The sequence below is a fragment of the Zootoca vivipara genome, chromosome 1 (assembly GCF_963506605.1).
Source record: "Zootoca vivipara chromosome 1, rZooViv1.1, whole genome shotgun sequence".
In the NCBI taxonomy this organism is placed as follows: Eukaryota; Metazoa; Chordata; class Lepidosauria; order Squamata; family Lacertidae; genus Zootoca; species Zootoca vivipara.
The window spans coordinates 10,043,493-10,067,822 of NC_083276.1; the positions used below are offsets into that span (position 1 = coordinate 10,043,493).

At 45.4% G+C, this 24,330-nt stretch overlaps 1 protein-coding gene across 3 annotated transcripts in view; it reads left to right on the forward strand.

Annotated features, from left to right (window-relative positions):
- PPP1R36 (protein phosphatase 1 regulatory subunit 36) overlaps positions 1-24,330 on the forward strand; it is a 51,853-nt gene that overhangs the window by 18,844 nt on the left and 8,679 nt on the right. Inside the window, exons 1-7 of one of the 3 annotated variants that reach the window (XM_035104637.2) lie at positions 1,983-3,388; positions 5,344-5,408; positions 6,461-6,556; positions 7,515-7,636; positions 12,119-12,185; positions 13,090-13,188; positions 18,096-18,236. In XM_035104637.2, the coding sequence (XP_034960528.1) occupies positions 3,341-3,388; positions 5,344-5,408; positions 6,461-6,556; positions 7,515-7,636; positions 12,119-12,185; positions 13,090-13,188; positions 18,096-18,236 (638 nt within the window). In that variant the 5' untranslated portion in view covers positions 1,983-3,340. Of the gene's footprint in view, positions 1-1,982; positions 3,389-4,527; positions 5,409-6,460; positions 6,557-7,514; positions 7,637-12,118; positions 12,186-13,089; positions 13,189-18,095; positions 18,237-24,330 lie in introns of those variants that run through there. The other 2 variants (XM_060271490.1, XM_035104627.2) reach the window with 2 other exon arrangements.

Here is a 24,330-nt window from a genome sequence, read left to right on the forward strand (position 1 = left end):
TTTAGAGTTTCAAAGGTCAGTACCAACATTTTGAATTGTGCTCAGAAACGTCCAGAACATGTGTGGAACCTGCAGCCTTCTGATGTTCCTGGCCTCCAGTTCCCATCGTTCCTGACGACTGAACAAGCTGGCCGGCCAGATATTCCCCACCACTGATCGAAGAGCAAAGGGGAGATGCTTCTTGCTTCGGAGGTGGTGTGTGTGCCCTTACGCAAATTAGCTGATCAAAACTCATACAGTGGACTGGCTTTCTTTAATCAGGCGACTGGCGTAATAATTTGTCTCTGAAGGCACATGGGCGTGCAGAAACCAGCTTCCTTTTCAAAGGTAAAATTTACGCTCGTTGCTCCACCCTAAATTGGCAAGCGTTGCCCAGAAAGTTCATTTCGCCTCTCTACTATGCGGATGTGGTAAATCATGTGTGATACTGTACAATGTATGAGAAGAAAAAAAGCATCGTACGGTGGCCAAAAAGCAACTGGCATCCCTAGGATTAGCTTCATTAACAAGGATTCTTGAGCCATTTAATCCTTTTTCTTTCTTTCAATCATTCTACCTGCCAAGCCTTTCTCTGTTCTTCCTGCCAAAAAAAAAAATTGCTACTCCTAACACACTCCTGATGACAGAGGATGAGTTTGGGTCAAATGGAAAAGTACAGAAGAGCAGATCAGGGTGAGTTTAATGTTCTTGGTTTCTGTCCCCGAGGCAAGGAGCTGCTTATTGAGAACAGGAAGGGAACATTTGGCAGGTAAGCGGCCGATGCAGAAATAAACAGAACGGCAGCTGCTGTGCAGGGAACAAATTCAGCGCTGCATAGTCGAGTGCAAAGGTACATAGTTGTGCCCTAGGAAACCAGAGCTGACGTCCACAGACTTTTCGAGGGCCAAGACCCGGAGGCATTCTCATTTTATTTCGGTCTTCCTCCATGGAATGCAAGGCATTCCCCAGACACAATGCTTTTGCGGGGAGAGTTTAAGGCTTATTAGTTTAAATAAATGCTATGATATACAGGATTATGTAACACATGTTTATGTAACACAAACCTTTCAGGACTGTAACTAAGAAACACTGTTCTTTGTTCTGAGGTATATGGACACTGCATATTCAAGTCCAAAAACCTAGATTGCAAATCATAACAAATAAAGCCACCAGCCACACACCCTCTGATGTTTCTCCAGTGAAAATAGGAACATCCTATTCAACAACAACAACAAAAATAATGACAATGATGATTTAACTATTTATACCCCGCCCACCTGACTGGGCTGCCCCAGCCACTCTGGGCAGCTTCCAGCACATATAAAATCATAATAAAACATTAAACATTAAAAAACTTCCCTGAAGGGCTGCCTTCAGATGTCTTCTAAAGGCTGTACAGTATAGTTACTTATCTCCTTAACTTGGGGGTCACATAACTCCATACCCTCCAACATTTCTCCAATGAAAATAGGGACGTCCTAAGCTAAGGAAAAGCGGGACATTGCGAGATCAAATCAGGAACTGGGACGGCTTCTGTAAATCCAGGACTGTCCCTGGAAAATAGGAACATTTGGAAGAACTGCACCCAATTTAAAAAAAAAAATTATTTAATTGAGCATGAGTGTTTAAGTCTGCTAACTGATTTAGTGCAGCTGCATAAATTTGCATATGAAAGGGAAGGAAAGTAGGGATGCATTATTTTGTATTTAAATGATGTGTCTCAGCAGATCTTGCCTGAAAAGAGGCATTCCTTTTCTAAGGTGACACTTGCAACCTGCAGTTATTATCAGGATGGAAATTAAATCTGTCGATTTAATTGAGGGCACCTTTTTAGTTCATCAATACAGTATGTTTTAAAAGTGGTTCATCTATCTCGTTCTTCTTCAGTAAAAAATAACGATTAAGAAACAGGTCTCCAAATGCATGTTTGGGTTAAACAGTGGGGGCCTGGGCCTGGAAAGGTTGGAGGCTGTTGATAACTGAATAGCCAGACCTAATAAGCACATGCTGATGACAGAAGCATTTATCTTAACTGTGCCTCTATCTTTTTACCCTGCTTTTGATACTGCTTTTGAAGCGTTGCCTCGACGCAACTCCAAAACCTCGTTTGTTTCCAAATCTGCTTCTCCTCTTGTCCTTGATAAATATGCGGCATTGCTGCCAAAGCTCCAGAATATCCTTGGCAGCCCACAAGAGCAACTGCAAACACAACATACAGTGCGCTGTTGTTTAAAAAAGGTCACAGGGCGCAGGCAGAGAAGTAAGTCATGCTCAGAGCCGGCGTTGCGCAGGGAGCTGAGCAACCGTCAACAAGTTCTTTCAGCAGGGACGCACAATTTAATTAAAGGAATCGGGGCGGAATTAGGTGCGCAAATGGGTGGAAGCATGAATTTGGACATGAGTCAAAGTCATTCTGATGCCATTTTTGCAGTCCGCTTTACTCTCCCAGTACAAGCCATTTTCTCTCTCAATGCATAACAGCCAAAACCTTAATGCAGGTAGCTTAAAACATTTAAAGTTAAATACATATTAAACACGAACAAAATCCATTTTTGTAAAACTGCTGCCAGGTACCTGCAGCAGGGCCTTTTGGGTAGTGGCTCAACTGTGGAAAACTCCCCTTGCCGAGGAGCATGATTAACATTCAGGAGTATAGCTGTCAAGTTTTCCCTTTTCTCGCGAGGAAGCCTATTCAGCTTAAGGGAATTTCCCTTAAAAAAAGGGAGAACTTGACAGCTATGAATTCAGGGGCTTTAAAAAAAAAACAACTACCACATTCCAGTTCACCCAGGTATTTGATGGCTGAAAAGATAATTGATCCAGGCAACCTTGAAAATCATGGTGTGGATACATGATTGTTTTTAGATGCTCACGGTGTTAAAACAATTTCTAAACATTTTTTTCCAGCGGTGCCGCTTTGCTGCTTGACACCCTCGGCTCCTTTGGGGAGGGAAGACGGTACTGAAATTTAATGCGTAAAATAAAACAGATAAATCAATATTACACACATATATGTGTGCCTGCCTGCTCAGATATAGCACCTATTTTTGAAACCAGTCAGTGTGTCGGATGAGCTATTTTAAAGGAAAGCCCTGTCTGCCACACGAAAGGCCGACATCCTGTTCACACGTATCTGGGAAGGGGGTTCACTATTGGGATAATTTCTGAGGACGACCTTTGGTTAGGAAAAGAGAGCCAAAAGCCAAGGCCACCACCCAGACAGACAGAAAAAGGGAAGGCCTGCCGCATTGCATGATGGGACTTGTAGTCTCCAGACGGGGGAGCCGACCCTTCTATTCAAGATGGAAAGAAAGACAGAGAGCTGTTGCCAGGATACCCTCTCAGTAAACAAAGGGTCAGCATGTCTCAGCTACAGTTCTTGGAGCTGCCCAAAGGACATATAGTGCCTGTAAGTATAAGTTTGCATTCCTGGATGTGTCTTGTTACTGTTGAACTTCTTGGGGGTGGGGTTTGCAGATATTCCTTTTTTTTTCTTTTTTCTTTTAAAAAGCCCAAGGTAGGATATGACCAGGTCTTGCACCCAGTGCCGGATTTACCTATAAGCTAAACAAGCTATAGCTTAGGGCCCCACTCTCTTGGGCCCCCCCCAAAAAAAATGTAAAGGGGAAAAAACCTGGATGTACATTTCCAAAATATAAGATAAAAAACAAATAAAATAAAACTTATATACAGCAAAAGTGTTTTTGCATTATTAAGTTTGTTGTGAATTTAAAAAAATCATTTTAAGTTAGAGCTTAATAATTGTTTCACTTTTAATATACTTCTTAATAGTATTTCACCATTAATATACTTCTTCTTAATTGTATTTCAATTCAACAGTTACTTTGATAAAATACATATTTTGTTATGTGCAAATGGCTTTAGATACCTATCAGGTCCATAAATTACCATATAGCATATATTCAACATGAAAAACAGTGACAATTTGTTGTTGACGAAGGACAGCTGGACATATAAAGGACCCCGTTACCTTCAGTAGCTTAGGGCCTCATCAAACCTAAATCCATCTGGGCTTGCACCTTTCATAGCTGGGTCGTCGTGCAAACTTCGCCTGTTGAAATCTCCTCTTCAAACCCAAATGTTAGAGGCGCCCACTCTTGCACCCACAATTCAGGAGCAGTTTTCAGTTTGTGGGTGCTGACGTGCTTTGTTTATTTCCTTATTACATTTCTACCCCACCTTTCTTCCAAAAGTCCCCAATAGGGCCTACATTGGGCCCTCCGCCCCTCATTTTACCCTCTCAACAGCCCTGTGAGGTAGGTCAGGCTGAAAGACCATGATGAGCTCCAATATCACCCAGCGAACTTCATGGCTGAGTGGGGATTTGAACCCTGGTCTCCCAGGTCCTAGGCGGACACTTTAACCACTGCACTATGTTGGCTGTCTAACCTTTTATGAATTAAATCTTACTTGAGGAATACAACTGGCTTGCATTATTATTATTATTATTATTATTAGCATCAGCATCTGGGGGTACTCAATGATACGCAGTACCAGCACCTTCTCTTCCCCCCCCCCATGTTAAAAGTGTGGCACCTACTGTAACAACTTCATAATAAGTACTGGCACCATTTTTTTCTTTTAAAAAAACCACTGATACTCTTCTTCTTCTTCTTCTTCTTCTTCTTCTTCTTCTTCTTCTTCTTCTTCTTCTTCTTCTTCTTCTTCTTCTTCTTCTTCTTCTTCTTCTTTGTGTATCCTGCCCAACTGATTGGGTTGTCCCAACCACTCTGGGCAGCTTCCAACATAATAAAACCTAAAACATTAAAAAACTTCCCGATACAGGGCTGCCTTCAGATGTCTCCTAAAAGCTGTATAATTATTTATCTCATTGACATCCGATGGGAAGGCAGACAACATATGCTCATATATATTTATTCCACCTTCCATCCCTAACCATAGTGTTTCCGATGGTCACAAACTTGAAATGACCAGTTGGCACCGGTGGTTGCTGTTTTTAAATAGGCAGTTGGAAACCTTCAGTCAATGTCTTGATTATTATGATTAGGATTATTAGATGGACCACTGACCTTTATATACACCGGTGGCCAATATTGTGAAAGCTTAGAAAGTTGTATTTCTAAGGCTTAGTGGCTCACAACATCAGTCTCTTTTTTTAGAATAATACCATGAAATAATATCCCTGGAGGTTGCTCCTGGTGGTGGTTCCAGCCCTGGTTTGGGGCGTACATTGGATCACCCATCTTCAGAAGCACATGGCATTGGGCTTATCGGTCAGGCTTATGAACTCGCTGCAGTTTTTGGAGCTGAAAATCGAACATGAAAATGATGAAATGGTTTAAATTAACGCCTCAATACTTGTGTATTCCAAAACGTTTGCAGTTCACGAAAGTTTACCCTGGCTTGTGGTACTGGAAAGATGACAGTCGAAGTCTTGAATTTGTATGGTAAGGATTCAGTGTCCCTTTCTGTCTGACTTCGTTGCATTTCTGTTTGTGGTTATCGTGATTTCACATCACTTGCCAGTGAGCTAGTTTATGAAGCGTCTGGCCCTTGCAGCATGATTTTTTTTCTCCATTAAAACCAATAAACCAATGGAATCTACAACACTTCCAACAATAGCAGATCATAATCAGCAGGATGAAACCAATACAGTTTAGTAAATAGAATCCTTGTTTTCCAAAAGCATGGAGGAACCAAAATGTTTTTTTTTCTTTGCCTCTGAAAGGAGGCAAATGTCAGGCCTGATAGAGCTCTTGGCAGGGGTGGGTAGTAAGAAGAGGTATTCCACAGTATACAAAGGGTGACTATTGAAAAAAAATAAAAAAATTCCTTCAGTAGCACCTTAAAGACCAACTAAGTTTTCATTTTGGTATGAGCTTTCGTGTGCATGCACACTTCTTCAGATACGAAAAAAGCCTGAGTTTTTGAAAAAAAGTAATTGAAAAAAATTACTGAGTAATTAAAAAAAAGCCTGAGTTTGCAGGATGCAACTCTTTCCAGATGTGAAAGCGTTTAGCAGTATGCCTCCTCTCCCCCTAAGTGCCATTAGTCCAAACATACCCATTCCTTCAATCTCTGCAAGAATAAAAATGAAAATGTCTCTGTAATTTTGAAGCAGAAGATACCCCACACTGATTGGTTGAGCATGCTGTGATGTCATAAAGAACCACCTGTCCAATCCCTGAAGCTCTTTTCCCATTTGCCTTCGGTATTCATTTTTTTTTGGGGGGGATTATTAAGGACGGAGGATGAACAGATCAACTCAGAAATGTTGTGGATAGTGGGGCTTTGGAAAAAATTTAAAAATCAAGTATCCCAGCTGAATTATAGTGGGCTGGGGCAAGATTGCATCCTAAACTGGCATTGGACCTGCTGCCATTCCTCTTTGCTGGGCTCACTCTGTGGTTGAGGGATGCATAGTGAGCTCTTTTTCCTGTGTAGTTATATGAATTGCCACTGCCATTACTGCATACTCCCCCTTTGTTTGGTATTGCAGTGCCTATCCTAAGGAGGAAGATAAGGAAGCTAAGGAGAAATCTAAGAAAGGGAAAACCATCCACTTCCAGGAGACGGCCACAAAAACGCCAGACAGGTGACCCAGTTTAAAAATCAGCAGAGCTTGAAATGCCCTGACTATAGTCTGTGGTCTTGGCAAGGGTGTAAGAAGTCATGGATTCAAATCTAGGAAGGGTGAGGTGGCCTGTCTCAAGTGCACCATTAAAGGGAAGCAAATGGTCAATTATTTGGTCTATTATATTGTTGCCATTGCCACGGGGGTTGCCATTCGTATTTTGTGCCCCAACATCATGGGCCTCCTCTGTCCCTGCTTAGCAGCAAACGCGTTTGGGCAACCCTGCAGATATTTCCGTCTGTAAAATGGGAACAATAGCAACACAACATCACAGGCATATGTTGTTGTTTTTTGCTGTATTCATATTGCACCATACATACATACATCTGATGTATCTCCCCTCCCCTCTTCTGCACCTGCATCCCATAATGCCTTAGCTGCAATTGATCATTTGAGGATCCACACCCTCAAATATGAGAATGAACTGGTCCACAGGCCATCTGCATTGGTAGGATGGGAAGACGGCTGCACAAACGGGGCCATTTTCATCATTGTGCCTTGCAAAGAGTTTCCCCTCAAGGTCACATCCACACCATACATTCAAAGCCCTCTTATGCGGCTTCAATCTGTCCTGGTTTCCCCCAAAGAATCCTGGGAACTGTGGTTGCTAGGAATCCCCTCTTGGAACTACAGTTCCCAGGATTCTTGGGGGAGGGAGCTCTGGCTGTTAAAGTGGTATAACAGTGCTTTAAATGTGTGTTGTGGATGTCCTAAGTACCACCCCTCTATAAATATTAAAGGCTTGAGAGACCAGTAAGGCAGCTCTATGTGCCCATAGAAGGCTGAATTCTGCCTTTCTTTCCAATGTAATCAAGGTTACCTGGAACGAGAACACCCTAGAGTTTAGCTCCAGAGTTGCCTTGGCATGTGTCCAATTAAATGAAAGGCAAGTCCTACCCACCCTGCACTTTATCTGCAGACCTGATCCTGTTTTTTTCCGAGATATCTTTGCCGTACGGAGAAGTATCGAAGAAGAAGAAAAGTCACCCCGGCAGTTGAAGCGATTGCAAAAAGAACTGATTTCTCTAGAAGACGTTAAGTGTAAGTGTGGGTGCTGAATTGCCAAGTTGTTTGCAGCTTATTGATCTTCTCTGGCATCACTGAGATGGTTCCAAAGGTTGCTGATTTCAGTGTTACCCCGAGTCAACAGCACTTGTTTACTTGGCCTAAATGGCTTGTGTCCAGCATACCTAAGAATCATAAAAGCATCACATTGAAATAGCTTCTTTGTCCCATCCAGTTGTGGGAGCCAAGAGCATCGTCCACCTTAACAGTCTTGCACAAAATCAGCAACGGCAGTCCTATGCGCTACAGACCAAAACGGGGAGTGGGTGTTTTGCGCAAAGGCTCCAGTCATGGAAATAACTGGACTTGAGTTGTGCAAGATTTCCAGTCCATATGGAGCAGGGGAAGGCAGAAAGGCAACTTCCTCTTCTATATCGGATCATGGTGCCAACCTCTTCTTTCACAATGGCATCTTCATAGCATTGGTTACAACATTTTACTATCTTGGATTGCACAAATGGGCTTCATTATGGTTTTTGCCCAACACACGTAGGTGTGGCCGAGGGTTTGACAAATGTTTCTTAATGGACTGGCGAGTGGCAATAAGTTTCCCTTGGTAATCTGGAAATCTCTCTGTCTTTTTCTCTCTCCTGCCATTGAGGTGTGATGTGAATCAGAGCCTATGGGAAGGGCAGAGAAGGTGCGATAAGCCTGACTCTCGGGAGACACAGACAAAGAGCACTGCATTTCACTGGATTGGAAACAGGGGGGGACTGAGCTGGAGGGGACATTTGTGAACTAGGGTTGCCGTACGTCTGGAATTTACGTCTGGGGTGGAAATCGGGGAAAATGTCTGGGAAAATCCGAACGTATGGCAACCTATTTCGGCAGTGTCGTTTCTGGCGAATAAAACTCAACGACTCTGCCCAAAAAATGCACAACAACTTTTTTGTCTGGATTTTCACTGTTTGAAACATGGCGGCAACCCTAATTAAAACATGCATACCCCACCTTTCTTCCAGAAGCTCAAGGTAGCGTAGCACAACAACAACAACAACAACCTTATGGGTAGGTTAGGCTGAGAGAGAGACTGACTAGTCATGCAGTGTCTTTCATGGCTGAACAATTTGGACCTGGGTCTCTCGGCTTTTTACTCTTGGCACTTCAAACACTACACCACGGGTGTCAAACACAAGGCCCGGGGGCCAAATCCGGCCTGCCAGACCTCGTCATGTGGCCCGCCGAGCGCCCCAGCCAGCAGGACCCAGCAGTGGGACCTTGCTGCTGAAGCGCTGCGCCAACAAAGCGCCGACAAACAGCTGGGGCCGGGGAAATGCTTTTTGCCCCTGGGTCCCTTCGCGCTCTTTTCTGGCACTGAATCAAGGCGGCGACCCCCCCCTTCCCTTTCTTTCTTCCTCTCTCTCGTTCTTATTCTTTCTTTCCCTCTCCTTCCTTCCTTCCTTCCTTCCTTCCTTCCTTCCTTCCTTCCTTCCTTCCTTCCTTCCTTCCGTCCTTCCCAATTTTCTTCCTCTCCCTCATTCTTATTCTTTCTTTCCCTCTACTTCCTTCCTTCTTTCTCCCTTTCCATCTTCTCTCCCTCTTTCTTTTTCTTTCCTTCTTTATTCTCTTCCTTATTTCCTACTCTTCTTTCTCTCCCCTCTTTCCTTCCTTCCTCTCTCCCTCCCACTCCCTCTTTTCTTCCTTCCTTCCTTCCTTCCCTCCCCTCCCTCTCCCTCTCCTCAGAAACATAGGATGCTGCTTTATACTTCTGGCCCTTAAACCCTGGAACCAGGAGAGCAGCTTCAGTGAGTCAACCTCAGCCAGTCCCTTTGGTGAAGGCTGGTGGCTCACTGGCAGAACATCTGCCCTGCATGCAGAAGGACCCCAGCATCTCCAGGTACTAGTAGCTCTGCAAAGGTCCTGCATGAAACCCTAGCGAGCCTCCACCACCCAGTGCAGTTACCAAAAATCATTTTTCAATAAATTGTACAATAATTGTGCATTTGAATATCTACTTGCCATTATTCTGACTATGTTTCGGCTTTCAGAGCTAGTTATTACTTACATTATTACAAAAAACAGTAATAATTGAATGCAGTGACAATAATTTATGATAATAAAGAGTGGACACATAGTCCTACAGATACAACCGGCCCTTTGAGGGTGACCAAACTGCTGATGCGGCCCCGATGAATTTGAGTTTGACACCCCTGCACTACACTAATCTGGCTTCGCCTGAAGGCATACGTAGCTGCTTTTGTATATTTGCGAACAAAGCAAGCACTTCTATTTCAGTGCACTTTTGTTCGAGGAAAGCTGGTTAACTCCTGGGATTTTTTCACTGCATTGAATGCAGCAGTGCGCCTAAAGTCATTCCCATGTGCTGCAGTATAGGCCTACCCAGAGCAGACAATTCAGAATGCAGGGAGAGGGGGAAGGAAGTGGGCATGTACTGTATTTTCCCTCTCATCAGAAACTCCCTGCCTGCCCGTCTCTCCCTCGTGTGGCCTTTCAGCTTCCTATGCCTGGCATGTAAGCTTCCTTATGTTTCTTTCTAAATAAGGCGTGGTATAAATCACTAAATCAGCTGTAACGGTAATAATAATTTCTAAGCGCATTGTTTTCCTCTAGCATTTTAATGGTGTGGCCCTAGGAGGACTGCCTTGCATTTTTCCTTTGAAAAGTTGAGTCAGCTTCGAAAAACGTTGCAAAACCTTAAATTTGGACTGGGATTCTGGAAATCTTTCTGGAGGGGAAAGACCGTCCACACATAGGTCAATCCACCATAGACAAGTTGCCCGTTCTTACAGAGATGGAAAAACCCTGTGTCTGGGTAATAGCACTTCAGAGCAGACTGCAGGTGGGAGCAAAAATGATTTAATGTGCCTCCATACGAAAAAGAAGTAAAAACCTCTCCACACTCTATGTAGAAAAATAGATGTGGAGAAGGCTAAAGTAGAACTCTCTGTGTTTTTTTTAAAAGCACATTTCCCCCTTCAAAGGATTATAGGCACTGTCGATACATTTCCCAGTAACCCTTAACACACTACTGTGCCCAGAATTCTTTGAAAGATGATGTGCCTACAGTCATTAAGAACCAAAATAGATCTAATATGTATTTTTACAAACATGTGCATTAGATTAAAAAAAAAGCCCCAGTATTAATTTGGCCCCTTTCCCTGACTTGCTAGATTTCTATATGCAGGGACTGCTTTTGTACAGACGAGCTTTCAGTCAAGTGAGTCTCACCCGGACACATTTTTACCGCCTCCATGAAAACTAGACCTGGGCGACTTGCTTATTCGTCTTGGGTGACGCCTGATTCAGCTCTGATAAACCCCAAGCCTGCCCCAATACTGTAGTGACGTGCACCCATCACCCCACACACTTCCTGGTGCATAGCTCAGTGGCAGAGCACATGTTTTCCAGGGAGAATCCCTGGGATCACTGACTGAGTCCTACGCCCAAACCGCACCCACTTCTGCGCTCCCTGGAAGGAGGCATTCTGTTATCTTAAGGTGAAACAAGCAGGGCAAATAAAACCAACCCAGATTTAATGGGCTGTTTTCCTTAACTCCCGTCTCAAGTTACAGGTACATCAATCCCTTATAGGGCAGTCCTAAACATGTCTACTTGGAGATAAGTGAATTCAGTGGGATTTGTTCTTAGTAAGTGTGTTTTAGGATTCCCCAACACCTTGCATCGTTTCTTCTTTCTCTGCCCCTTTTCTTAAACTGGTTGTTGTTGGCATCTGTCCATCTTGGGAGACAAAGAGGAGTGCGCCTTTGGCTTGAAGTCAAAATGTTGGAAAGTTACAGCTCCTGCTTTGGCTGTAGAAACCAATATGGGAGAGATATGTTTTGTTGCAGCTGGGGCAGATAAAGGCATCCGGTTGTTTCTTCTCTGCGTTTCTCCGAGTGGTCATTCCTCCCCTGGTTACTGCTGTGAATGCACAGCCTGCCTGCCTGTCTCCAGGTATTGCAGTTGTCTGAAAGGGATTCCCACCGGTGGGGTTGATCTTACCAGCCTTAATGTCATGTTTGCAGACATTTTTGTAACACAGAGTTGGTCTGCCAACGGGCTTGGTGCCTGTAGCCAGCTCCCCTTAGAGCACATCCTTGGAGAGCCTGCCATCTTCAGTTCCGTGGACATGACCAGGACAGAGCCCTAACAGTCAAAACAAATCAGAACTGGAAGCAAATTCAGCAATTGTGATTTTCCGTAAGTTCGACAAGAACCGGAGAGACGGGTTCAAATCCTCCCTAGTGTAAAGTTCTCTGGGTGATTTGGGGACAGTAATTAATTTCTTCACAACTTAGTTCGAACACAGGGCTAGAGAGGGGAATAAAATGGGTGGATCACCCTGAGCTCTGTGAAGGAAGTTTAGTCTAAAAATATAGGCAAAAAAAACTTGATTTATGTAAAAACCTTCTCTGAGATAGTTTGCAGACACTTTGCAAAGCTGGACGAGAATGCAATGCTACAGATTTTCAAATTTTTCATTTTGAATGTTTTCAGACGCTGCCCTGTTTCTGGCCCACGAAGATGACTCCTTTCGCATGCATTCTTTCTCTTTAGTTATGAGGTATGCCATTTGCTTTTTGCATTTCACAGGGGGATGCTTTCACTTCGTTTTTTTTTTTAAAGAAAGATATATTTTACTGCACCTTGTAAAAACCAAGTCAGATGTTAGCGGAGAGGTTGCCAAATCCTGTGTCATCAAGACCTGAGTTCAGAAAGATATTTTTGGCATATATGCAATTCTGTGAGAGGGAAAAGGGCAGAAATCACAACCATCACATTCTCAGGCAAGTAGCCTTGCAGCTGCTTCTCGCTACACTTCCATTTTAAGTATGAAGTGGGCCTGTTGCAGAAATCTTAGTCAATCATATGAACTCACTAAGCAAGGGATATACCGGTATGTGCTGCTTTTAGCGTTGCAAAGCAGGGCTGGGGGACATGGCTTTCTGTGCGGTCCTTGAAACACTTGGCAGGTTAGAACATGGTGCTGATAGTGCCAAGGTTGCAGGTTCAATCTCCGTATGGGGCAGCTGGAGATTCCTGCATTGCAGGGGGTTGGACTAGATGACCCTCACGGTCCCTTCCAGCTCTACAGTTCTATGATTTTTATGATTCTCCTCTCCCCACACTACACCTTTCCCTGGCTCAATGTTTTTGCCTGGTTGGAATTGCTTGCATCCCACCCCCCGCCTCCCAGCCTTCCAATTAATTATCCCTTATTCTAAAATCCCATTATGGTTAAGTGACCCTCTGAATCTTCACACATAATAGACTGCTGGGATAGCTCAGTTGGTAGAGCAGGAGACCTTTAATCTCAGGGTCAAGGGTTCGAGCCCCACGTTGGGCATGAACGTTGGGTATTGTGAACAGCACCCAGTTGCCATTTAGCAAAAGAAAACTGTTCCCTTGTGAAGAAGTTTACATGGGTGTGAAATGGTGTTTTGCTCTGTTTTTAAAATCTGCTCCAGGTGCCGGCAGCTAGATGATTTTCTCATGGCTCTGCTGTACTATCTGAATTTTTATCTGGAAAAATTAGCCTTGGAGATGAAACCCAAATCTTTCATGGGGTGAGTAAAATCGCTTGGGTGTGCGTCTTAAGCGGAGTCTCGTAGCAAAACTCCGAAGAGCAGGTCCTTGTACTCCTCTTCCCTCAGATCTTGTGCCTCTCTGCTTCTCTCTTGTGTGCAAGAGGTTCCCCAAAATTGCTGCTTTTGTAGGTCCCTGACCATTCTGCCCCGGGTACCACTGACTGCTGTAATATCACAGAATTGTAGCATTGGAAGGGACCGCGAGTCCAGGCATGTCCAAAGTCCATTTGGGGGGCCTAATCCAGCCAGCCGGTTGGTTTAATCTGGCCGCTGTGGCAGTTTATTTCCAAAAAAACCCCTCAACAACTTCAATTCTAAAAAATGGTTAACAACTTTGGTCGGCCCTCACGGCCCTTCACTTCATCAAATCTGGCCCTCTTTGAAAAAAGTTTGGACACCACTGATTTCTAGTCCAACCCGCTGCAATGCAGGAATCCTTGGCGCAACGTGGGGCTTGAACCCACAACCTTGAGATTCACTGACTGAGCTTTCCCACGTCTCACAAGCTGGTGCACACCCCACGATGACAAGCAAGTTTTAAAGTTGGTATTGGGTTTGAAACACAACAGTGCTTGAGGTGGGTGTTCTCTCACTGCCGCATTCTGGGCTGGCTGAATCTCCAAAATCCTCTGCAAAGGCAGACCCACATCCAATGCATTGCCGCAGCATAGACGGCCAAAGCCAGGCTATCCCTGCCCAGAGAGAGTCCCAGCCGGCCCTTGCAGAGGAAAAAGACAATCCCCATGCCGCTGAAGCCAGTTGTTTCTCCGGTGACGGTGCTGGATCCAACCTTAACCCCAGGTTCTGTACCTGCTCCTTCAAGGGGAGGGGAATTGCATCCACGGGGCATTCCACTCATGCGGATATGAAAGCTAGGGAAGCCCTCCCCTGAGATGCTCAAGCGTAATTTAAAAACAAGCTTCTGCCCTGATAAGTGGAGGTGTAGGCTTGAAAACCATGCATGTGAAATGCCTTTCGAAGCCTCGGAAGCCAGAGAAGAGGCTAAGCAGAACTTCCAATGATCACAAGATATGGCTTCGTTGCTCCGCCTAATCCCCTTCCCTCGCCATGGTTTGCAGAAGCAGCTTTAAAAATGCATGTAAAATAATAATAATAATAATAATAATAATAATAATAATAATAATAATAATAATAATTTTATTTGTGCACCGCCCTCCCCGGCCAGAGCCGGGCTTAGAGCGGCTGACATCATATAAATAATACAATATGCATAAAAACAAACAAATCAATTGATTAAAATGCATCCCAAAATTAATTCAAATATTGTAAATAAAAATTAAAGTTAAAACTGGACAATTAACAACCCTCAGGTTAAAATTGAAAGCGTACGTTTGCATTTTCTGAATGTGCATATTTCTGACGGGTTGCAGCATTTAGCATTTATTGGCCCAGAGCTATGAGGGCAGGGGTTCCCTCTCCCACGCAAAGCACAGATTTTACAATGCCGCCATGTTTGTTGTTGTTGTTGTTGTTTAGTCGTTTAGTCGTGTCCGACTCTTCGTGACCCCATGGACCATAGCACGCCAGGCACTCCTGTCTTGCACTGCCTCCCGTAGTTTGGTCAAACTCATGTTCGTAGCTTCGAGAACACTGTCCAACCATCTCGTCCTCTGTCGTCCCCTTCTCCTAGTGCCCTCAATCTTTCCCAACATCAGGGTCTTTTCCAAGGATTCTTCTCTTCTCATGAGGTGGCCAAAGTATTGGAGCCTCAGCTTCACGATCTGTCCTTCCAGGGAGCACTCAGGGCTGATTTCCTTAAGAATGGATAGGTTTGATCTTCTAGCAGTCCATGGGACTCTCAAGAGTCTCCTCCAGCACCATAATTCAAAAGCATCAATTCTTCGGCGATCAGCCTTCTTTATGGTCCAGCTCTCACTTCCATACATCACTACTGGGAAAACCATAGCTTTAACTATACGGACCTTTGTCGGCAAGGTGATGTGTCTACTTTTAAAGATGCTGTCTAGGTTTGTCATTGCTTTTCTCCCAAGAAGCAGGCGTCTTTTAATTTCGTGACTGCTGTCACCATCTGCAGTGATCAAGGAGCCCAAGAAAGTAAAATCTCTCACTGCCTCCATTTCTTCCCCTTCTATTTGCCAGGAGGTGATGGGACCAGTGGCCATGATCTTGGTTTTTTTGATGTTGAGCTTCAGACCATATTTTGCGCTCTCATCTTTCACCCTCATTAAAAGGTTCTTTAATTCCTCCTCACTTTCTGCCATCAAGGTTGTGTCATCTGCATATCTGAGGTTGTTGATATTTCTTCCGGCAATCTTAATTCCTGCTTGGGATTCATCTAGTCCAGCCTTTCGCATGATGAATTCTGCATATAAGTTAAATAAGCAGGGAGACAATATACAACCTTGTCGTACTCCTTTCCCAATTTTGAACCAATCAGTTGTTCCATATCCAGTTCTAACTGTAGCTTCTTGTCCCACATAGAGATTTCTCAGGAGACAGATGAGGTGATCAGGCACTCCCATTTCTTTAAGAACTTGCCATAGTTTGCTGTGGTCGACACAGTCAAAGGCTTTTGCATAGTCAATGAAGCAGAAGTAGACGTTTTTTCTGGAACTCTCTAGCTTTCTCCATAATCCAGCGCATGTTTGCTATTTGGTCTCTGGTTCCTCTGCCCTTTCGAAATCCAGCTTGCACTTCTGGGAGTTCTCGGTCCACATACTGCCTAAGCCTGCCTTGTAGAATTTTAAGCATAACCTTGCTAGCGTGTGAAATGAGCGCAATTGTGCGGTAGTTGGAGCATTCTTTGGCACTGCCCTTCTTTGGAATTGGGATGTAGACTGATCTTCTCCAATCCTCTGGCCATTGCTGAGTTTTCCAAACTTGCTGGCATATTGGGTGTAGCACCTTAACAGCATCATCTTTTAAAATTTTAAATAGTTCAGCTGGAATATCATCACTTCCACTGGCTTTGTTATTAGCAGTGCTTTCTAAGGCCCATTTGACTTCACTCTCCAAGATGTCTGGCTCAAGGTCAGCAAACACACTACCTGGGGTGTACGAGACCTCCATATCTTTCTGGTATAATTCCTCTGTGTATTCTTGCCACCTCTTGCCACCATGTTTAGAAAGGGCTATTGCTCTATATATTCCGTGTGGTTGTGCTTTGCTTCAAGACCTGGTTTGTGCTGGTTAGAAAGATCACAAGCCGTGAGGCCTCAAGCCCAAGACCTTGGAGAGTTGCCAGTGTTCAGGGTGAATATTCTGAAGTTGGGAGTCCATGGCCATTTCCTGTGATTCTGGGGGACCCTTGTCAACTCCCAGGAGCTATTTGAGCCCAGTGTTCTTCAGTCTCCTCTGACTGGTTCTAGCCTGACAGCCTTCTTTCCTGGGTCGTTTCTGACTTTCTCCCTCCACAAGGGTCAGTCCTGCCTCTCCTGTTCTCCTTCATGGCTGCGTTTGAGGTCAGTTCTGCATCGGTGGTTGTGGCCTAAGACCAGGGGAAGTGGGCGTGGCGGGTGTTGCACGAACCCTTGAAAAGGGGACAGAACTCACTTCTCCACAAATGCACCCGAACCTACTTTCACTAGTGCCTTGGCCTGGGTACCTCTGCTTTGTTGCCCCTCACGTGTTGGCAAAGAGCACCACCCCCCTGGGGTTTTCCACAACAGGTAAAAACACTTTTCTGCACTGAGCTCCGCCATAAAGTTGTTGGTGCCGTCCGTCCCGTCCCTCCCCCCGTAACAGACTTCTAGGTTGCCTTTCAAAATATAAACATCTTTCGAAGGCAGCTTCCATAGTACAGGTCAAACAAATGAGTCAAACCAACTTTCTTGTTTGACTTGGCAGCTGCCTTATTCCCCAACACCTACCTGTTTTGTTTTGTGCTGTTGTGCTGACCCAGGTGAGTTCTTAAACTAGATCATTTAGATTAGATCACCACCAATGCTTCTTTAGGTGTTGGGACATGATTCTATGAATGTGGTTCAACAACATCTGAGTTGCCCCAGAGGATCCCCAGCCTTGAGGGAGCCCAATAAGGTGTGGCCATCCAAGATGTTGTTGGATCACATTCATAGGGTCATAGAGTTGGAAGGGACCTCAAGGGTCATCTAGCCCAGCCCCCCGCCATACAGGAATCTCAGCCAAAGCATGCATGACATATGGCCATCCAACCTCTGCTTTAAAACTTCCAATGAAGGAGAGCCCACAACCTCCTGAGATAGACCGTCCCACGGGCATCAGAAAGTTATTCCTGATGTTTAGTTGGAATCTCCTTCCTTGTAACTTGAAGCCACTGATTCGAGTCCTACCAACAGAGCAGGAGAAAACAAATTTGCTCCACGATTCCCATCATCCCTGGCTATTGGCTCTGCTGGTTGAGTCTGATGGGTGCTGGAGGCCAACAACCTCTGGAGGATCACAGGTTAGCCCAGGCACCCCCAAACTGCGGCCCTCCAGATGTTTTGGCCTACAACTCCCATGATCCCTAGCTAAAAGGACCAGTGGTCAGGGAAGATGGGAACTGTAGTCCAAAACATCTGGAGGGCCGAAGTTTGGGGATGCCTGGGTTAGCCACACCTGACCTACCTGGAGACATTCTAGCATACAACACCTAGGTTCTTCCTGCTCCTTATTTGCAATTACTCTACTGTTCTGTTGTATCACCTAATCTACTAATGATAGTCCAGGCATAGTGAATCTTGCTTGCCTGACCAGAGTCTTGCTAGGCAATCCCAGGGCGTGCGACTCCAGCCCTATGATTTAATGATCTAATCTTTCTGTTACTTTCTTTTATTTGGGTCAGAATTCCCCGGTGCAGACATAGTGTTCCTGATCGTCTAACCATGAGTGGGAGAGTGCTCTGTGCAATGCTTTTTAAAATGTCTTGCTTCTTTGTTAAACAGGAAGCCCAGTGCCCTGGAAAGGAAAGAGATACGGAAGAACCAAATCAATCTAGCAGTGACCAAAAAGCACCTGGCCAAGCTGTACTGCATCCTCATCCTCGGGCTGGGAATGTCCGAACAGCATCACATGGCTTGTGGAAAGTAAGGAAACGGCTGCGCCCAGGAAATGCTTTTCTGTAACGCCATCTGTTCTTCGCAGCAGATGCCTAGGGAATAAAACAGAAGAAGTGGGGAACTTGGGTTTCTGAGTGGGTTGTCAAAACCCAATGCCCTTTGAGAGTCCTTTATGGAAGCTGAAGGGGGACATGCCGCCTGATTCTTAGCGTTTTCACCAGGAAGCAAATTCCACAGAGTTCAGTGGGGAAGGGTTGTGGCTCATCTGGAGAGCACCTGCTTTGCATGCAAAATGTCACCAGTTCCATTCCTGGCATGGGAAAGGCTCTTGCGAAATCCTGGAGAACAGTTGCCAATTAGAGTAGGAAATGCTGATAGTCCAGTCGTGGGTAGAGTCATGGGTTCAAGTTGGGTGAAAGATTCCTGCATTGCAGGGGATTGGATGAGATGATCGCCATGGTCCCTTCCAACTCGACAATTCTAAGATTCTATGGTCTAGATGAGCCAATGGTCTAACTCAGTAGAAGGCTTGGCTTGTTTTCAAGTAAAGATGCATAACGTCCGGGTAAACCTGCACTCGGGGAATCTGTGCAAGGGTACAGTCTTAAGCAAAAATTACTGGGGCCATAAGGTCCCAATGAACTCAGTGGGACACGTTCCCAAATGACATCAGTTAGGACCGCAAGCTAAAATTCTCATCCTTTTTCCTTAGGAGTCACTAAAATCAGCAGTCATAGCCTCTGGGTGAATGTGTTTAGGATTTGGTGGCATGCAAATAGCTGTTGCAACTTAACAAAACTCATTGTAATATTTGCTATCAGATTTCTGTGATTAGGGCTACCACTGCCGGTTGCCTTATTGCAATGCCTTGCCTTGCCAGAGAGTTTTGGGCTTGGCAATGGTGTGTTGGTAGACTGCACTATTCCGGTGATGTGCTTCCGTGGTAGCTAATTTTTAGGCACTTTTACTCTTCGGAATAGCTAGGAAATACTTGGAGGGGGGGCATGCCTTTATTCCCACACTCCTAGCTAGGGATGATCCCTAGCTGCCTCTGGCAATTTGAGTAATTTCGGGGAGAGAGAGAGAGCTGAGACTTAGCATTTAGGTTGCTGGCTATTTCACCTGGAGATCTGATGTGAGATCAGCGGACTTGCCTTCATCTCTGCCCAGTGCGTATGTTTGTAAAGACAGCTCCCAAACCAAAGCCGGCCAGTCTTACCAGTTGCTCTAGAGCAGGGGCATTCGGGCTTGCTGGATCAATTTTGTAGGTTTTGTTTGCAAGAACCTAAAGGACCAGGTACAAAGGGCATGTGTTGACACCTGTCTTTCTCAAGGGACAATGGAGTGACTAGAGGTGAAGTCAAACCACTTTGTTAGCAGCACTGAAGTAACCTCCCCAGGACACAAGCCTGGGCAGTGTGTCTGAAGTTCCTGAGCTGCCCAGACGACAAGACTTCTCCCTCGGACTCACCGATGTGGTCCAAAGGAAAGCAGAGGAAGATGTTTGGCACCAGCTTGGCTGCAGGAGTTGCCGGAAGGTGCCATCCAATTGCCTTTGGGACTTCACTCTGGATTTGTGTAGGGTTTACTTCTGAAGATGTCCCACAAGGCAGCGGAGGTTCAGGACCAGAGTTTTCCTTCTCACAGATAGCTTACAGTTAAAATTAAGGAACAGGGTGCCTCTGAGCAAAGGGATTTGACCTAAGCTCATAGTTCTTTCCCCCCAAACCCATTCCTGCTTAGCTTTGTTCATTTCTGCAACTTGATTTCAGTTGCAAAAGAGAGTTTCAAACAATTGGGAGTCTCGCAGCAAGCTACCCACATATTTGCCTTCTGCTTAGGCCTGCCCTAGAGACCTCCCCCCTTCTTATGTTCTCCAGCCACCCTTCTCTTGACCCCAGCCCAGGGTTCCAATCTCTTCAGCTGGCCTCTGTTGCTGTTGACAGCAGCTTGATCAGCAGGCATTACCAGGGAGTCCTCTTGTGTTGTGAGAAGCTTAATCTGCTGGTTTCTGCTGCTAAAGGTGCAGGTGCAAGTCAGGCTGGTCCCTCACTGCCCCCAGGCAGCTAATTACACTAATGGTGGTGGAGGAAAGAGGACTGGAAAGAAGGGCTGGTACTGGGGAGAAGAGATGGCATACTTGAGCCTTGCCAGCTTTGAATCACTCACTCTCACTGGCTTTCTTCCAGTATGTGGCTTGGAAGGGCAGGGAAAAGCCCCAAACTCTTATAATGACATGCAAAGCACCGGTTGCATTTCCTTGACGTGTTTATGAGTCGAGTTTATTTCTCCTGCACCAGCTCGGGTATCCTCTCTTTGAGCTTCGTGATGGCGCAGAGCAAAAGAAACAAACAACAGCAGCTTTCTTTCAGATTGGTTACACTCCCCAAAGCTTTGCATGGCTGTTTTGTTGTTGGCAGGAAGCTCATGCTCAGCGTTCAGAACCAAAGCCGCGTTTATTCAGCGTGAAAGTCCCCATGGGGATTTGCCTTCCTCTTTAGCTGGACATGACCTGCTGGCAAGGGCCTGCTGGCCTGTGCTTTTTCAGAAAGCCCACGAGACTGCCGGAACGGAGAGATGAGAAGTTGTCTTGGCAGCTTTAGGCGAGCACCCTTAAAGATGTGCGGACTACCACCTGGAAAGGGAAGGCTGTCTGGGAGCACAGTGCCCAAGAATGAGCTTTTACTGATATGATTCCAGTGTGAAGCAGCAGGACTCAGCCAAATTAACTTGCAGGAAGAATTCCAGTGAGGCCTTAGCTGGGGTTAGCAGGCTTGGCAGGAACACAGAGTCCCTGAGTACCATGTTTTACAATCTCTCCTGAATCAGTGTGTTCCTGTGGAATCAAGAGTTTTGCTTCCCACCCCCCACCCCAAGTCATAGAATCATAGAATCATAGAGTTGGAAGAGACCACGAGGGCCATCCAGTCCAACCCCCTGCCAAGCAGGAAACACCATCAAAGCATTCTTTACATATGCCTGTCAAGCCTCTGCTTAAAGACCTCCAAAGAAGGAGACTCCACCACACTCCTTGATAGCAAATTCCACTGTCGAACAGCTCTTACTGTCAGGAAGTTCTTACTAATGTTTAGGTGGAATCTTCTTTCTTGAAGTTTGAATCCATTGCTCCGTGTCCGCTTCTCTGGAGCAGCAGAAAACAATCTTTCTCCCTCCTCCATATGACATCCTTTCATATATTTGAACATGGCTATCATATCACCCCTTAACCTTCTCTTCTCCAGGCTAAACATACCCAGCTCCCTAAGCCGTTCCTCGTAAGGCATCGTTTCCAGGCCTTTGACCATTTTGGTTGCCCTCTTCTGGACATGTTCCAGCTTGTCTGCATCCTTCTTGAACTGTGGTGCCCAGAACTGGACACAGTACTCCATGTGAGGTCTGACCAGAGCAGAATACAGTGGTACTATTACTTCCCTAGATCTAGATGCTATACTCCTATTGATGCAGCTCAGAATTGCATTGGCTTTTTTAGCTGCTGCATCACACTGTTGACTCATGTCAAGTTTGTGGTCTACCAAGACTCCTAGGTCCTTTTCACATGTACTGCTCTCAAGCCAGGTGTCACCCATCCTGTATTTGTGCCTTTCATTTTTTTTGCCCAAGTGTAGTACTTTACATTTCTCCTTGTTAAAATTCATCTTGTTTGCTTTGGCCCAGTTGTCTAATCTGTTAAGGTCATTTTGAAGTGTGATTTGAAGTCCTAGGGTTAGGATTCGAGTGAGGCTTGGGCACTTGAAACCTTGGAGGGTTTCATCTGCTGAGCTGCATGGAGCAAGAAAATACCCCAGAGCTCATTGAGGCGTCTGGCTTGCAGCTGCCTTGATCCATGCAAGGTTTGGGAAGGTTACAGACAACCGGTACTGCCTCAGAGCTGGCTGTGCACAGAGGGGAAACCAAGCAGGAAGGTTAGACGATGCCCGCCTATTTGTTGTGCATTCGTTCAGATTTGTTTGTGAGGAGTTTCAATGACGTTGTTGTTGTGCCAAGCCATAATGATCGTAGGAAGCTGCCTCAAAGGAGATCCATTTGACCATCATGCCCACCTGTTATCTACTCTGACTGGCCATGGCTCTCTGAGATCTCCACCTCACCTGCTACAATGAGAGCCCTTTCAACTCGATATACCTGGGATTGAACCTGGCACCTTCTTTATGCAGAGCACCTGCCGCACCCTTGTGCTACGATCCCAGCAGCTGCTCCACCCTGCCAACCTCAGGCACCACCCATTATTTTTAAGGGTGCCTTCAATCCCTAAAAGCAGCTTGGCACCTTGGTATTATTTGTGTTCCCTCCCCCTGGGCTGCCTAGGCTGCCAAAGGACTCCCTTTGTGTGGGGGACAGGATACTCAACACCTCACCTCACCTAAAAAAGCTTTTTTCCCCTCTCCACGTTTCTTTCTTTCTGGCCTTGTGTTGTGTTGAAGTGGCAAACCCAAAACAAGGGACACGCCCTGACTTTGAGCTTTCTTCTCCTGCATGTGCATGTACTTTTGCTCCCCCCCCCCCCGCAATGAGACCAACCAGGAAGCATCCCTTTGCAGGCTTGTGAGAAGCATCAAGGACAATAAGAAACGGCTCTGGGGTTCGGTGGGACAGGTCAGGTGCTTAAAAGGGCAGCGAGAGGCAAGGGAGAGAGAAGTGCCGTAGTGACAGAAACAGGAAGTGGACAAGAGGTGAAGATTCAGGGACACTGTGAAAACTAAAGAGAGGGCCAAGCTGCAAGGGAGGACAGGCCTCTTGGACTCTGGCCACTTCCAGGCAACTTGTTTGTTGCACATTCATCCTGATTTGTTTGCAAACATTATGCAGGGAGGTTAGACGATGCCCGCCTATTTGTTGTGCATTCGTTCAGATTTGTTTGTGAGGAGTTTCAATGACGTTGTTGTTGTGCCAAGCCATAATGATCCTACACTTCCCAGTGCGTTTGTCCATCACTTATTGCCGAAAGTTCTGGGGGGGTTTTCTTTTGGGGAGCTGGATTTGTTGTGCACCTCATTGGGCTTTGATTGCGATGGAATTGCCTCCGAAAATAGCAACAGTTTAGGCACACCTTTTCGTATCAGAAGTTATATAAGAAGGGGTTGTTGTTGTTGCTGTAGCAAGGGTAGTTTTTCTGTGTGGCCAGTTTAAAGTCGCTGTCGGGGAGAGGAGGCTACTTCAGCGGTAGAGTTCATGTATCAGAAGGCGTCATAGAATCATAGAATCGTAGAGTTGGAAGAGACCACAAGGGCCATCCAGTCCAACCCCCTGCCAAGCAGGAAACACCATCAAAGCATTATTGACATATGCCTGTCAAGCCTCTGCTTAAAGACCTCCAAAGAAGGAGACTCCACTACACTCCTTGGTAGCAAATTCCACTGCCGGACAGCTCTTACTGTCAGGAAGTTCTTCCTAATGTTTAGGTGGAATCTTCTTTCTTGAAGTTTGAATCCATTGCTCCGTGTCCGCTTCTCTGGAGCAGCAGAAAACAATCTTTCTCCCTCCTCCATATGACATCCTTTCATATATTTGAACATGGCTATCATATCACCCCTTAACCTTCTCTTCTCCAGGCTAAACATACCCAGCTCCCTAAGCCGTTCCTCATAAGGCATCGTTTCCAGGCCTTTGACCATTTTGGTTGCCCTCCTCTGGACACGTTCCAGCTTGTCAGTATCCTTCTTGAACTGTGGTGCCCAGAATTGGACACAGTACTCCAGGTGAGGTCTGACTAGAGCAGAATACAGTGGTACTATTACTTCCCTTGATCTAGATGCTATACTCCCATTGATGCAGCTCAGAATTGCATTGGCTTTTTTAGCTGCTGCATCACACTGTTGACTCATGTCAAGTTTGTGGTCTACCAAGACTCCTAGATCCTTTTCACATGTACTGCTCTCAAGCCAGGTGTCACCCATCCTGTATTTGTGCCTTTCATTTTTTCTGCCCATGTCCTCATTTATAATGAGTTAAAAAAGATGTTCAAGCTCCCCTTCACTAAAAGACCGGAGGCTTTCTTATTAGGAATCATGACAACAGAAATCAAGAAGAAGGTTAGATCACTATTCATGTATGCCACAACTGCTGCCAGGATTCTAATTGTGAAAAATTGGAAAAGCGAAAT